General features: G+C 40.5%; 1 protein-coding gene across 1 annotated transcript in view; it reads left to right on the forward strand.

Moving 5' to 3' along the window:
* Window positions 1-15,766, forward strand: part of LOC150038961 (protein-cysteine N-palmitoyltransferase HHAT-like) — a 218,600-nt gene that overhangs the window by 148,524 nt on the left and 54,310 nt on the right. Inside the window, exon 10 of the mRNA XM_090328171.1 lies at window positions 3,908-4,109. Coding sequence (XP_090184297.1) covers window positions 3,908-4,109 — 202 coding nt within the window. The remainder of the gene's footprint in view (window positions 1-3,907; window positions 4,110-15,766) is intronic.

Genomic DNA, 15,766 nt, shown 5'->3' on the forward strand with positions numbered 1-15,766 from the left:
TTTTTCTGTCAGCTGTCATTTTGAAGGCAAAGTAAAAATCATGGTTCCAGAAGATGCTTAAAATAGCTCTGTGCTCTGTGTGTGTGTATGTGTGTGTGTGTGTGTGTGTGTGTGTGAGAGAGAGAGAGAGAGAAAGAGAGAGAGAGAGAGAGAAAGAGAGAGAGAGAGGAAAGAGAGAGAGAGAGAGAGAGAGAGAGAGAGAGAGAGAGAGAGAGAGAGAGAGAGATTGTGTGTTTAGATACTTCTTCCTCAGCTCGAGAACATGGCCCTTTTAGAGTGGAATCCAACATGAGGTACTCTTGAATGAGGTATGAGATTTTATTCTGTACTGTTTTTTCTGACATGTATAATATGGCTTACTTGTATGCACTACATGCAATAAAACAAAAATCTCAGTATGAAAACAGGTTGGGGGAAGAAAGTATTACATAAATAAAAAGTTAAATAAAAATAAGCGAATAAATGAATTATTTGTTTCCTTTCACCGTAGTCATTGCTTATACTTTTGAAAATGGTCATTGCTTCCCCCCGCCCCCCAACATACAAGCAGTCAGGGCAGTGATTGTGTGATGATGATCACATCATCTGCCACCACCTTTACCTACATGCAGATGGGAGGTGGTAGCAGAGAGTTGTCGTCTATTACTTGTCCCCTGCTGGAGTAGTTTACACTAGCAAACAAGCAGCCTCTAGGGGGCAGCAGAATACCAAGTAAGATGTATGCCTGGTTGCTTGGGCTTTTCTGACTCACAGCTGATCTCTTTCTTGTTCTTGGGGCAGCCTCCAGCCTTCTTCTTTAGCCTAGAGAACCCCATCCTCTTGGCCTCACCAAATAGGCACTTTGGCCATTAAGCCAACCATTCCCCATTTGTCTCCACTAATTCATCTCCTTCTGTTCCCCCCTCCCCTTCTTCCTTCCTCCTCCTCCTCCTCCTCCTCCTCCTCCTCCTCCTCCTCCTCGTCTTCTCCTCCTCCTCCTCCTCCTCCTCCTCCTCCTCCTCCTCCTCCTCCTCCTCCTCCTCCTCCTCCTTCTTCTTCTTCTTCTTCTTCTTCTTCTCATCTTGAACACATTCTGGTCTACTGCATGATACAAAAGTATCTTATACTTCTGTACAGTATCATGAAGCTTAACATGATAATTGACTCACAGCCAGGTGACCTGCCCATACAGTCAGAACAGTATGTATGCCTGCATGTCCTATAATGCCTAAATTAATGCGAGGTGGCAGAAGGAACATCTTTTAATATAGAATGAGCACCTGATGCCCACTTGCTAATTTGCTTATTAAGATGGTCTTGTTTAAGTAGGAGAGAAAGTTTGGTCTTTGCTTCATGTGTTTTTGAAATGGTTGCATTCTCACATGCCTTCGGGCTGATTTATTTCTGACTAGTGTTAAAGAGTGTTTTCAGAATTAACACACAGGCTTAGAGACAACATGAGTTTAGGGGCCAGTAGTGCAGAACCATATCTTGGTCCTTCTCAACTGTATATGTTGGGAATAAATTAACTTCTTACCTTCAGTATTCTTACTCATAGGGAAGGGTTTCAAAGATGGCCATTTAATTTGTCTTCTAAACTGGAGTACATTTGGGAGACAAGATGGATGGATGTTAAAAAGCAGAGCCTAAAAGTAGTTGAAATGGTAAAAACAAAGTGTATGCAGTTAACTGTTGCAACAAGAAGAGAAAGATGAAACCTCAATATAAAACTGGGCTCAATTCTGAATACAAGAAGGACAAGTTAGAAACAGCCAGAGGGTAAGGAAAGAGGTCAGTGTACGGCACCTTAAGGAAACACTGGAGTTTAGGGGGATTCTGATTGAACAGGCCTAACAGGATTCTTGCCCACAGCAGGCCAGGCTGACCAGATACAAGGCTTTTGGACAAAGGATTTGGTTTCTTTCTGAACTGACTGAACAGGATTCTTGATACAATGGAGTGATGCAGGCTTAAAGAAGTATGCACCTCAAGGTCAGAGTCTAGAGGGCTTGGAGGTGCCTGATCAAAACCTGGTCAAGAAGAGAATCCTGCTAGGTAGCTGGTGGCTCACACCTGCAATCCTAGCTTCTCAGAAGGCTGAGATCTGAGGATCATAGCTCAAAGCTAGCTAGGTCAAGAAAGTCCATGAAACTGCTGGAAGTGGATTTGTAGCTCCAATAATAGATCGCCAGCCCTGAGCAAAGCAGCTCAGGAATAGTGCCAGGTCTTGAGCTCAAGCCCTGATACTACTCAAAAATAATTATTGTTACAATCATAGAGGCAAGGAGTTCTAGTGTGCTGTTACATAGAAGTATATATAATGGTGCTATATCAGAAGTATCTATAATGATGTTATATACTTGAAAAAGCCAGAGGAGACGTTTTGGAAGCTTTCTCCATAATGAAACGAATTCTGAGATGATATTATATAATGTATATATGTTGAAATATCACATCTTACCCCATGAATATATACAGTTTTTGTTTTTTTGTGTCAATTGCACTGTATTTTGAAATTCTTTTTGTTGTTGTTGGTGGTGGTGACTTGTTTTCACATTGTTTCAATTGTTTTCACATCCTATTCTTTGGCCTTTCTTCCTACAAGTGGTCTTTCTCCAAAAAATTTAAATACCATATAATCAGGACACATGCTCAACTGTCTGGGATATTGAGGTAGCAGGTACAAACCACATGGTTCTTTAAGGAATTAAAAAGGTTCATACAAAGTATCTAGCACCTTGCTGAGAATACATGCATTGGGGTGCCAGCTTACTTTTCCCTCTCTGGAGAAAGTTTGGACAAAGGAACAGAAATCAGCAACAACCAATGCCTGTGGGTTTTTTTGTTTGTTTGTTTTTAAACGGTACTGCAGGAAAGGCATATTCATAGTTCTCCAGGGTCTAATAACCAGCATGAGAGGCAGAAAGATACTGACAAGAGAACAGGCTGCCACTGTGCGGCTCTTCAGCCATCTTAGCAACAAAGAACACATGCCTGGAATGGTCCTTCATTTGGGTGGGTTATTTGACTGGCCTAGGAGTATGGAGAGTGCTCTCTCTCTTTCTTTCCCTCCCTCCCTTTCCCCTTCTCTCCCTCTCCCCTTCACCCCCCTCCCATTTTGGTGATAAGCCTGGGGCTTGAACTCAGGGCCTGGGCACTGTCCCAGAGTTTCTTTGGCTCAAGGCTCCTTGAGCCCAAGCTTCATTCCCAGCTTTTTATTTGTGGTGTTTCTAGTGGAGATAAGTCTCACAGATTTTCCTGCCTGGATTGACTTCCAACTGTGGTCCTCAGATCTCAGCTTCCTGAGTAGGTAGGGTACAGGCGCAGCCAATGATGGAGCATTTCTCTTTATTAATAAATTCACAAATTTTTTAATAAATTCACAAATTTATTAATAAATTTGTGTGGAAAGCTGGTGGGACGGGCCTTAGCACCTTTCTTTTGGGGACCACACATTCCATTCTTAACCATTTGATGATATTTCGGCAATTGTGTTTAAATAATAGATTTATCATGGACTTAAGAGCTGGAGCTACACAATACCTACCTGCTATGAAGATTGTAGCCAGGAACTTAATTGCCTTTCTGTGATTGTTTTCCCAAGGTTGAGTGAACTCCTTTCAGAAGTTCATTCTTCTCTTCCTGCCTCCTGTAAGTGCTATTTTGCTCTAGTAATAAGAGCTCTTTAGACTGTGTGTTCATTTAACCTAACACCCTGAAGTGTGGAGGCTTGAGCTTTTGCCAGCTCCTTCTTTGGTGGTAGAGAATTCAAATTTCCTGTGCTGGAAGCAGGAAAAGTATCTGAGTCCTGGGAAATACTGATGTTGATGTGCAGTGGTGGTGGGGGAGGGGGGAGCAGGGAGCTCCAGCCCAGGAGCAGAGGGCTTTGCACAGTGTGGCTCACCACACACACCTTCTCTCTTTCCAGGTATGTGTATATTCCACTGGGCGGTTCCAAGCATGGCTGCCTGGGGACCCTGTTTTCCACTGCCATGACATTCGCGTTTGTGAGTTACTGGCACGGCAGCTATGACTACCTCTGGTGCTGGGCAGCGCTCAACTGGCTGGGAGTTACAGTGGAGAACGGAGTCCGGAGGCTGGTGGAGACTCCTTGCATCCAGGAGAGATTGGTGAGCAGGATCCTTGCTTGTGCAGTAGGGGACAGCTAAGTCAGGTGGGTGAGGCTTGGGAAGGACAGTGGCCACTTGATTCAATTCTCCGTCAGCCATGCCTGCTGGACTGGTTCAAAGTCAATGTGCAAGAGGCAGCAGAGCTAGAAGACAGATTTGTACTATAAAAGCTATGCATGCTTATTCTATAAAAATTCCAAATCAAGACAAAGAAAAGGAAAATTGCCTTCTTGAAAAAAAACATGTTAGTCCTCACTTGTCAGTATTTTCTGTGTATGTGTACACACACACACACACATGCACACACACACTTAATGCCATTATTCCAATGATATGGCTGTATTGGGACTGCCTTTCTAAATTAAAGAATCTGTTTCTAACCATCTCATTTAATTATAATATGTGGCATGCCATACTTTTAAAAATTAATTTCTAATTATATTATTACATACATTTGAAACCATCAATTGTGTTGAGATGAATGCCAAAACCAGGGTAAATTCTTGTCAGTGAAGTTGGCAGGTTGAAGGTTTTTCTCACCCTGAAGATTAACTTTACATAGAATATATCAACGTTTAACTACCCTGTAGACATAGGCTATCAATTGAAAATTTCTCCCGACAGTATATGAAAACTTGCTTGGCCAGTACCAAGGAGCACTGGCGTTTTTAATCTTTGATAAAAATTTTGAGACTGTCCATACCTGCATAAAAAGAGCAGAGGTTTAGGCAAATATACACAAATGATTGGAGAAGTTAGTTAAGCACTCTCTTTACCCCTTTTAAGTGATTTTAAACAGCAAGCACACTTTGCATTTTGTAAATGATGTAATAATATGTATCATATAGTGTATATGATATATACACTATATGATCATTTCTGGATATGAGTGGTGTTCTATGGACCCTAAAAGTAGTGGCTAAAATGAAATGCATCAGCATCAGTTTTCATGGGAGCCAATAAAACACACAGAAAAAATGTACTAGAGAAATGATTAATATGCTGAATTGTACTGAATATGATCAACTAAAGAAAAAATAAGCCTCACCAAACTAGAGTGTGTTTCTTTAAGGATAGTCATAGAACAAATGGGGAGTTTTTTGTTGTTTTTGTTTTTGTTTTCAGATTGTTTTTTTCATATATTTTTTATTGTAATTAATAGAAGGGTTACATTACATTCGCCAGATGGAAGGTGTATTACTTCACATACATTGATACCCTTTCTCATGTTTTGGTCCCCATTTCCCTCCTCCCCACCCCACCCTCATCTTGTTTCCCCCCCTTTTCTATCCAATTTCAAATAACCAAACATGCATATATCCAATATATCAGGTAATAAACTGAAATACTGTAACAATATGAGATAACCAAGGGACAGCAAAAGAGATGAGAGATAACATAGTACATTAAGGACAACAATCACTCATTATATGGCTTTTGTTTCTATATCCTTTCATTTAGCGTCATACTATATGGCCTTATGTATCCAGGTTTTGCTCTATTGCAAATCTCTGCGAGGAGAGCCTAAGGTTTCTACTGCTTATGACAAATGAGGGAAACCATTGAGCCTATGTTCCTTTGAGTCTGGCTTACTTCACTTAATATGATTTTTTTCTAAGTCTTTCCATTTCCTTACAAATGGGGCGATGTCGTTCTTTCTGACAGCAGCATAGAATTCCATTGTGTACAAATACCACATCTTGTTGATCCACTCATCAACTGAGGGACATCTGGATTGGTTCCATATCTTTGCTATGGTAAATAGTGCTGCAATGAACATTGCTGTGCTAGTGGATTTAGTATGTCCTTGTTTCTGGACAATTGGGTAAATGCCAAGTAGTGGAATTGCTGGGTCATAGGGGAGTTCTATGTTTAGTCTTTTGAGGAATTGCCATACTGCTTTCCATAGTGGTTGAACGAGTTTACACTCCCACCAACAGTGTAGTAGTGATCCCTCCTGGCCACATCCCTCCAGCATCTGTTGTAATTAGATTTCTTAATCATGGCCATTCTAACTGGAGTGAGGTGGAATCTTAGAGTTGTTTTGATTTGCATTTCTTTTATGGCTGGAGATGTCGAGCATTTCTTCATGTGTCTATAGGCCATTCTTATTTCTTTTTCAGAGCAGACTCTCTTTAAGTCTTTGGCCCATCTTTTAATGGGATGGTTGTTTCTTTGGAGATTAGTGTTGTAGTGATTCAATTTTTTGAGCTGTTGATATATTTTAGATATGAGGCCTTTGTCCGTTGTATGGTTAGTGAAGATCTTCTCCCATTCTGTAGGCTTTCTAGTTAATTTGCTAGCTATGTCCTTTGCCATACAAAAGCTCTGCAGTTTAATGCAGTCCCACTTATCCAGACTTTCTCTGATTTGTTGTTTCCAGGTTCTTATTGAGAAAGTTTCGACCTGTGCCAAGGAGACCTAGAGTATCTCCTATTCCTTCTTGTAAAGTTTTTAGTTTTACCTTGAGGTCTTTGATCCATTTGGAGTTAATCCTAGTGCAGGGTGATAAAGAAGGATCCAACTTTAGTTGTTTGCAGGTGCTTAACCAGTTCTGCTAGCACCACTTGTTGAAGAGGCTATCTTTCTTCAATTCAATTTTTTTTGGCTCCCTTATCAAATATTAGGTGGCCATAGGTCTGTGGGTTAATATCTGGGTCCTCAGTTCTGTTCCATTTGTCTTCAGGCCTGTTCTTGTGCCAGTACCAAGCTGTTTTGATAATTATAGCTCTGTAATAGAGTCTAAAGTTTGGTATTGAAATTCCTCTTGCTATGTTCTTTCTGCTAAGAAGTGTTTTTGCTATATGGGGTCTTTTATTATTCCATATGAAATTTTGGATTCCCTTTTCTGTTTCTTTAAAGAATGACATTGGGATATTGATGGTTACTGCATTGAGTTTGTAGATAGCCCTTGGCACGATTGCCATTTTCATGATGTTAATTCTTCCAATCCAGGAGCATGGGAGATTTTTCCATTTCCTCAGTTCTGCTTTAATTTCTTTTTTTAGGGTTTTGAAGTTTTCATCAAAAAAGTCCTTTACAGTCTTAGTTAATTCCTAGGTACTTTATTTTCCTTGAGGCTATTGCAAAAGGAGTTGCTTTCCTGATTATTGCCTCGTTCCTCTCATTGTTGGCATATAGGAAGGTGGTTGATTTTTAAGGGTTAATTTTATAGCCTGCTACCCTTCCAAAGTTTTGAATCAGCTCAAGGAGCTTGGGAGTGGAGTCTATAGGGTTATTTAAATACAGAATCATGTCATCTGCAAAGAGGGAAAGTTTCACTTCCTATTTCCCTATTTGGATCCCCTTTCTGCTTGCTTCTTGCCTTATTGCTCTGGCTAGGAATTCTAATACTGTGTTAAAGAGGAGTGGAGAGAGTGGGCATCCTTGTCTCATTCCTGATTTTAGAGGAAATGGTTTTAGCTTTTTGCCATTAAGTATAATGCTACCCGTGGGTTTCTCATACACAGCCTTTATTATACAGAGGAATGTTCCATGGATTCCTAGTTTCTCCAGAGCTTTTAACATCAAGGGGTGTTGGATCTTGTCAAATGCCTTTTCTGCATCTATTGAGATGATCATATGAGTCTTGCCCTTGCTCCTGTTGATGTGTTGAATTATATTTATGGATTTGTGTACGTTGAACCAGCTGTGCATCCCTGTGATGTGTTTGATCATAATGTATGATTTTTTTTGATGAATTGCTGAAGACGGTTGGCCAGTATTTGTGGAGAAGTTTTGCATCAATATTCATCAAAGAAATGGGTCTATGGTTCTCTTTCTTTGATGAATCTCTGTCTGGTTTGGGGATGAGCATTATAGTGGCTTCGTAGAATGAGTTTGGCAAAGAGCTTTCGTCTTCAATTTCGTTGAAGAGCTTGAGGAGTATTGGTGTGAGCTCTGCTTTGAAGACCTTATAGAATTCAGCTGTGAATCCATCTGGCCCTGGGCTTTTCTTAGATGGAAGGTCTCTTATTGCCATTTCTATTTCAGTGCTTTAAATAGGCCTGTTAATTAGATTAGGTCTTCTTGGTTCAATGTGGGTATGTTAATATTGGCTAGAAATTCATTCATTTCTTCTAGATTCTCAAATTTGTTGGCATAAAGGTTTGAAAAGTATTCCCTCATGATGCTCTGGATCTTGGTAATTTCTGTCGTGATATTACGATTCTTATCTGTGATTTTATTTGGATGTGCTCCCTTCTTTTTTTTAGTAAGATTTGCTATGGGTCTGTCAGTTTTGTTAATTTTTTCAAAGAACCAATTCCTTGTTTTGTTGATTCTTTCTATAGTTTTCTTGGATTCCAATTCATTTAATTCTATTTTGATTTTAATAACTTGCTTCCTTCTGCTGGGATTAGGGTTGGTTTGTTGCTTTTTTTCCAAGAGCTTAAGGTGTGACATTAAATTGTTGGTTTGTGATTTTTTCAATTTGTTAATGTAAGCACTCAGAGCTATAAATTTTCCTCTGAGTACTGCCTTTGCTCTGTCCCAAAGGAGCTGGTATTTTGTGTGCTCCTTTTTGTAAAATTCCATAAACTGTTGAATTTTCTGTTCTTATCTCCTCGATGACCCATTGGTGGTTCAACAATGTGTTGAATCACCATGTGTTCAATCTCCATGAGTTACAGGGTTTTTGTTGGTGGAGATTGGTGTTCAGTTCCAGTTTGATGCCCTTGTGGTCAGAGAATGCAGGGAACAATTTCAGTGTTTTTGGATATGCACAGGTTTGCTTTATGCCGTAAAATATGGTCTATTCTGAAAAATGTTCCATGTGCTGCTGAAAAAAATGTATATTGTGATGTTGCTGGGTGAAATCTGCAGATGTCTGTTAGATCTAGTTGGTCTACAGTTGTACAATTCTGAGGTTTCTCTGTTGAGTTTTTGCTTGGTTGATCTGTCCATAGGTGAGAGTGGTGTGTTTTAACAACCACCACTCTCACCAACAATCACTGTGTTTTGATCTATGTGTGGTTTTAAGGAAAGTAAAGTTTGCTTGATGAAGTTTGGTGCTCCGGGATTAGGTGTGTAGATATTTAGGATGGTTATGTCCTCCTGGAGGAGAGATCCCTTTAGTATGTAATAACCTTCTTTGTCTTTTCTCACTAATTTAAGCTTGAAGTCTATTTTATCTGATATGAGGATGGCAATTCCAACGTGTTTATGGGGGCCGTTAGCTTGATAAACTTTATTCTAACCTCTCACTTTCAAAATATGTTTGTTTTTTGGGGGCAAGATGTGTCTCTTGAAGACAGCAGAACAATGGATCTTGCTTTTTGATCCAACTAGACAGTCTATGCCGTTTAATTGGAGAGTTAAGTCCATTGATATTGAGAGTTAGAATTGAAAAATATTTACTAGTTCCTGCCCTTTTTTTGTTTTGTTTTTCCAGTCCTGGGCCTTGAACTCAGGTCCTGAGCACTGTCCTTGGGCTTTCTCAAGGCTAGAGCTCTAACACTTGAGCCTCAGCACCATTTCTAGCTTTTTCTATGTATATGTGGTACTGAGGAATTGAACCTGGGTCTTTGGGCATGCTAGGCAAGCACTCTACCACTAAGCCAAACTTCCAGCCCATAGTTCCTGCCTTTTTAAAAGCTTTCATTAGAGCCTGTGGCTTGACAGTTCTTAGCTGATATGATTTTTAGGTGCCTTTTCTTTGTCAGTATCACGTTTGTATTGGTTTTCAATGTGTAGAACATCGTTGAGAATTTTCTGTAATGCTGGTTTGGTTGCTACGTAATGTTGCAACTTTTCCTTGGAGTGGAAGGTTTTTATTGTTCCCTCAGTTATGAATGAGAGCTTAGCTGGATACAGTATTCTTGGTTGGTAGTTATTTGTCTTGTGCTCTACCATTTTAAGCCATAGTGCCACTTATCATTTTCTGGTAGTTAATTGGAGATAAGGGTCTCACAGACTTTCCTGCATGGGTTGGCTTTGAACTTCAATCCTCAGATTTCAGCATCTGGCCTTTACTCATTTTTCTTTAGGGTAGATTGGCAGATGTTTTTAAAAGAGGTAGATTGGCAGTTATTTGAATAACAAGGACTTTTGGTACTTATTTTTCTGTATCATCTTCAACCTGAAGACCTTTTATGAGACTCAAAAGGCAAGATTTCCTAGAAGATTAGTCCAGTGGGATATCATAAACAGAAATCCTCTGAGCTTCTAGAATAAGACTAATGATAACAGAAATGGCCTGTACACTCTCCCATGCAGTCACCACCATCTAATATGAAGCACTTCCAATATCTGTTACTGAGATGCTAACATTTAATATTTATTTAATTTCAATTATGCCCGTGTGGCTTTGGCTACCATTTTGAGCAAGACAGATGCAGAACCCAATCTCTTTCTGGAAAACATGAAAGGAATGTGGTATCGTGTTTGACACTGTATCATTTAGAATGACCTTTGTTCATGGAGTGGAACCTTGTGGTCTAACTGGCTTCTAAACCTCTTCATTCAGCTGTTCCATGTGTGATTTTTGACCTCATCCTCCCTCCAAACCCAGTGGTCTCAGCCAGCTCCTCTCCATCCAGTGCTATGTCTGTGCACATGGCACTATCATCTAGCTGAGCAAATGAAAACCCAAATGACTGAATTATCTGCACTCTTAACTGAGTGTTATGCCATCCCTCAAATCTACCTTACATATGGTGTGTTCTACCTTCTAAGGCCATCTTGATAGTCCTGAAGTTTTCCTAATTCAAGTTGTTCTTATTTCTTGCCTGGTCTACCAAATAAATAGTTTCTCATTAGTCTCTCTGCTTTCACTTTTGGTCCCTTTGATTCATTAAGTGCTAAGTGAAGTTTCTCAATAAAATATAACCATAGTGCTTTCTTAAAAGAAAATCCACTAATGACCTCCCATTCTCTTAGGACTATGTCCTCAGTATTTAAGATTCCTTTCTTAGCCTTATTTTGGTGTCTCTCCCTGCTTCTGCTCCTCCAGGTTCCGCCATCCCCTGCTCACCCTTCTACTGTCCGCCCCCCCCTCCCCGCCACAATTCTTTCTTCCATTTATTGCCCAGCCTCAGTTCCACCACTGGGCTCTTCTATCTTCTGGGATGCTCTCCCTGCTCTTCCCCCTCCCCCCTGCCACCACTGCCCATCCTGACACTAAGTCACGTCTCATCTGTGTTCTCCTTCTGTTGTACCTATCACAGTTGTAATGAAATATTTTTATGTGATAACTTACTTAATCCCTTCACTGGGCTCTTAAGTCTCATGAAGCCAGTCATATTGTATGGATGACACTTGTCACAATACCTGGCACACTGCCTCAAGGTGTGAAAGAAATAGTGAATGATATTTTCTGACTTCCCTGAGGAGACTAGAGGAGAAAATGGGCTAGGCAGTAGTTTTATTTTGTGTAATATCGATACTGTTAGGTCTAGTGATAGTAAGTGCTATTTTAATATTCCATCCTATGTATATATAAACATAATATATAAACATATATGCATACACACCTGAAAGAAAGAGGTGGGGTGGAAATAGCCTTCATGGTAGCCTGCAATGTTGTACGAGGAAGGCTTACTGGCTGTGACTCAGTGAGGCACAGAGCTGTCAGGAGCTGACAAAAGATGTTTCACAAAGCACCGGAGCTGGGTGGAGGTAGAGGAGTTAATGCCACAGCAATGTGTTTTTCTTCTATACAAATGCTCTCTGGGGAGCTAGGATGTGTGTTCAGCATTGAAATCTTTTAATAAGTGACAACACTTGGAAGTATCCGTAGTGTGACACAGCTTCTTGCCAATTGCTGATTTGATCTGCCCTTTGGAGGAAGACACCACTAGGCTGCTTATCTGGGATTCTGCACAAAGGAAAATCTATACCTCAGACGTCATCCACCCCTACCCTGCCTTCCCTTTCATTGTAGAGTTAAATACATCTTCCTCGCTCAGCTCCTATTCTTTCTCCTTCACTTGAAGAATGCCCTACACACTGACTTATAGCCTTTCTTTGAAGCAGTAAAAATTCTATTTATAGACTTAATTTAGTAACGATGCCTCTAGTGGAAACCATCAAAGGTCAGTCTAATGGTTCTGGAAGGGGTTTATATTCTGATATGTCAGAAAGAATCAAAAGACCATGGCTTTGTGGTAGAGCTATATTGATTAGTTTAATTTTGATGAGATAGGTAAGGAGATCCAGTAAATTTGAGAAATTAGCCAATTTAAAAAGGTGATTGTTTTAAAATGATCAGCATCATCCACTTCTAGAGTGTATTAGTTTAAACCAGGGGTTGGTTACCACATTTCACTGAGGAAATGTAAAGCAAACTTCTTTTTTAATTTTTTTTTGCTTGAATTCAGGGCCTGAGCAATGTCATAGAGCTTTCTCAAGGCTAGCACTCTGCCACTTGAGCCACAGCACCACTTCTGGCTTTTTCTGTGTATGTGATACTGAGGAATCAAACCCAGAGCTTCATGCATGCTAAGCAAGTACTCCACCACTAGGCCAGGATCCCAGCCCCTAAAGCAAACTTCTTTGGAGAAGAGTTGTGCTGGTTGATGAGCTTTTATTTCTCCACTTCAGTTAATTTCAGCAAATACAGATCATGTCCATATTTACCATAAATCTTTCCAGACCAGAACTCTCATGACACTGATCCAACACAGGTAGATTTAATTGATTCTTAACTTACTTCTTTTCAATATTGAATGTTGATCTCAGAGCCTTACAGTTGCTAGGAGAAAACACTCTCAAATAGTCTATTAGTTAATTTCTTCAGTTAAGAGAACAAAATTTTACCAGACACTTGAGGGTTATGCCTGTAATTCTAGTTACACAGGAGGTTGAGTAACTAGAGGACTATAGTTTGAGGCCAGCCTAACCAGAAAAATATTCTTCTTCACAGTAACCAACAAGAAGCAAGGCTAGAGGCATGGTTCAAGTAGCAGAGTACCAGCCAGGCAAGACAACTATAGAGTGAAAGAAAGTTTCTTGCTTGAATTCCAAACAGGATAATCATCTTTATGGCAGATACTTTGGATTAAAGAGAACTGGAATGTAAGCCTCTCTGTCTCTCTCTGTATCTCTGTCTCTGTCTCTGTCTGTCTCTCTCTGGAGTGGTCCACTTGAAAAAAATGAACTGATTTTCATAAACCTCATAAAATATGAATTGATCTAACTATCCTAAACCACTGACTGATGGAGTGATTGGCCTAGGCATAGCTTAAAAGAAAAGTCTAGGTCAGTGCTATTTTGGAGCTCTAGTAATACTTGAGGCATTTGAGAGGGAGTCAGAGTGGGAGAGGTAAAAGGAGGGGAGACAGAGAAAAGAGAGACAGGAAGAAAAAAAAGAGGAGGAGGAGGAAGAGGAGCAAGAAGAGGAGGAGGGAGAGAGGAGAGAAGAGGCAGCTTGCAGGATTGAATCTGGGAAACACTAATGTTTAGAAACTCCCTAAAGAGGAGGCAGGAGTAAGACATGGGTGTGAATCAAGGGGGTGATCTTACAGAAATGAAGAAAAGAGGCAATGCCAGCCATGGGGGAGTTCGGTGACGGTGCCATTGAGAGATCATGGGAGGTCTGGTTAGAGGACAGTTCGGTCCCTTGGTCACAAGGCTAGTGGAAGAGAAGTGAGTGGAGTCATCATCTCTGTCCACCAGGAGCTTGTGGTCTACTTGGAGATGTGTATAAGCCATCTTATACACATGATGTGCACATGAGTGGGGAGGGGCAAGGTGAGCTAAGGTTTTGCTAGAGAGCTGGGGCTTGAGTAAGATCCTGACATGTTTAGTGGAGGGTTTGACCAGATCAAAAGGAAAAGCTTGGTTTTCCAGGCCTGGGAGCTGCCCACACAGCCTGAAGCCAGAGGTGAGCACGTCGTGTTCTGGAGGATGCCAGAACAAGCAGAAGAAAGGCGGTTAAAAAGGCTAAGTGGTCACTCTATGAAGGGATCTGAATGCCATGCTTAGAAATCTAGAAATGCAAACCACTTAACCAAACAAGAGTGTGGTAAATTAACACATTAATCCCACACATCCAATTAGCCTGCTGGGCCAGCTGGTTAGCCCTCACCCGGAACTGTCAGTCTGGAGAAAATAGTATGTGTTGTTATGAACCGTGGGTAGCTGGGTGGATTATGACCTTCTGGTGCCCCCTCCATTGTCTTTTCTTCCTAAGGATCATTACCAATGCCAGAAGCACGCTGTGCAATTCACCCCTGACACATTTTCTTCTCTGTAGGAATCTGAAGCCAGAGACTTAACTTCTCTGGTCTAAGAGGCAGAATTTTGAAAATAATTCCACCTTTCACTTCAGGTATTTTAGTATGACAAAAGCATTGTCAAAAAGTTCTTTTTAACCTTCCATTACTGGATCTGTCATCTGACCGAGGGAAAGCTTGGAATTGAATCCATGTGTACTTACTCCTGGTTTATAAATGCAGTATCCAGCAGCTCTTGGGTTTCTGGTCCTTTCCCATCCTGCTCAGTTCAGGATGCAGGTGAACACATGTTCTGCTTGGGCTATTTGCCACAGCCATCACATCCTGGCCTCTTCCTCCTGCTAAGGACGTGATGCAAACTCACCTGGGTTGATGGGATTCATGGCTTGAATGATAATGGTTAAAAGTGGCTTTTCCTCTCCCTTTCTCCCTCTTTCTCTCTCTCCCTTCATCCTTCCTTTGCTCCCTTTCTCTTTGTAGGTAGATACTAGAGAAAAGAAAAAAAATGTCTCAAAATATATAAGTGGAAGCTTTGCATGAGTCTTTCCAAATCTGAGTCTCTTTTTATCCCAGAAAAATCTATATTACCCATTTGAGGTGATAGATCTTGAGTTGTCAGTGTGTCTATTATTGGGAGAGGTGGAAATAGCCCTTAGCCTAAGAATATGAGCATATTTAGAGCAATATATTTTTACAATGTGTATTCACATAGAGATGTGTCGCCACTGTGTATATACAGCCTCTGTTGTATGTGTTCACTTTTTTTTTTAAAGCTCTGGAAGGCAGAGCAGTTTAGGACTTCCAAAATAAAATTCTAAACTGTTTCACATTCCTCCCAAGATCTAGAAATAAAATCTGCTTTAAAAAGCTTATCGAGCATCTGCTGGCCTTGTTTGAAATGAGCTGGGTTGCCTCAATGTGTTTGTGATTACCAATATACATTGAAAGGCATAATTTAAGTTGGCTCTCCCTCCCTCCTTTTTTGCCCTTGGCCATCCAGTAGGTTGGAGAAAGTGCTGGACTGACCCTGAGGGTGATGGGAAAGACTGAGATATAAAAAGTAGAGGATGGTGTAGAAATAATTGTATTATGAGAAAACGTGTCCTTGACAGATGAGATAAAAGTGAAGAATGAAGCCTTATATATATAAGAAGCTATTTTATTTAAAAAATAGAAACAGAAAAATATGCAAAGGTTCTATGCTGAAATGATACTGGTGTTTTACTTGTGATGTTTATGTCCTTGTGTTTGCTTACTCGTGTTTCCTGCTTCTTCAGGGAATCTATACTGTGGTCTAATCAAGGGTTATTGAAAACTAGGTGAGGTGAATCAAGGAGGGGTGATCCTTGTTGCTTAGGAAACAGAGATCGTATGATTTCTAACTCAAGGGCATCTTAGGCAAAGAGTTAGTGAGACCCTATCCCAATTAATAAGCTAGGTGTGAAGATTCATGCCTTTCATCCAAGGCCATAAATAGGAGGA

Source organism: Megascapheus bottae, unplaced genomic scaffold (assembly GCF_031878675.1).
Source record: "Megascapheus bottae isolate mThoBot1 unplaced genomic scaffold, mThoBot2.hap1 H_1, whole genome shotgun sequence".
Classification (NCBI taxonomy): domain Eukaryota; kingdom Metazoa; phylum Chordata; class Mammalia; order Rodentia; family Geomyidae; genus Megascapheus; species Megascapheus bottae.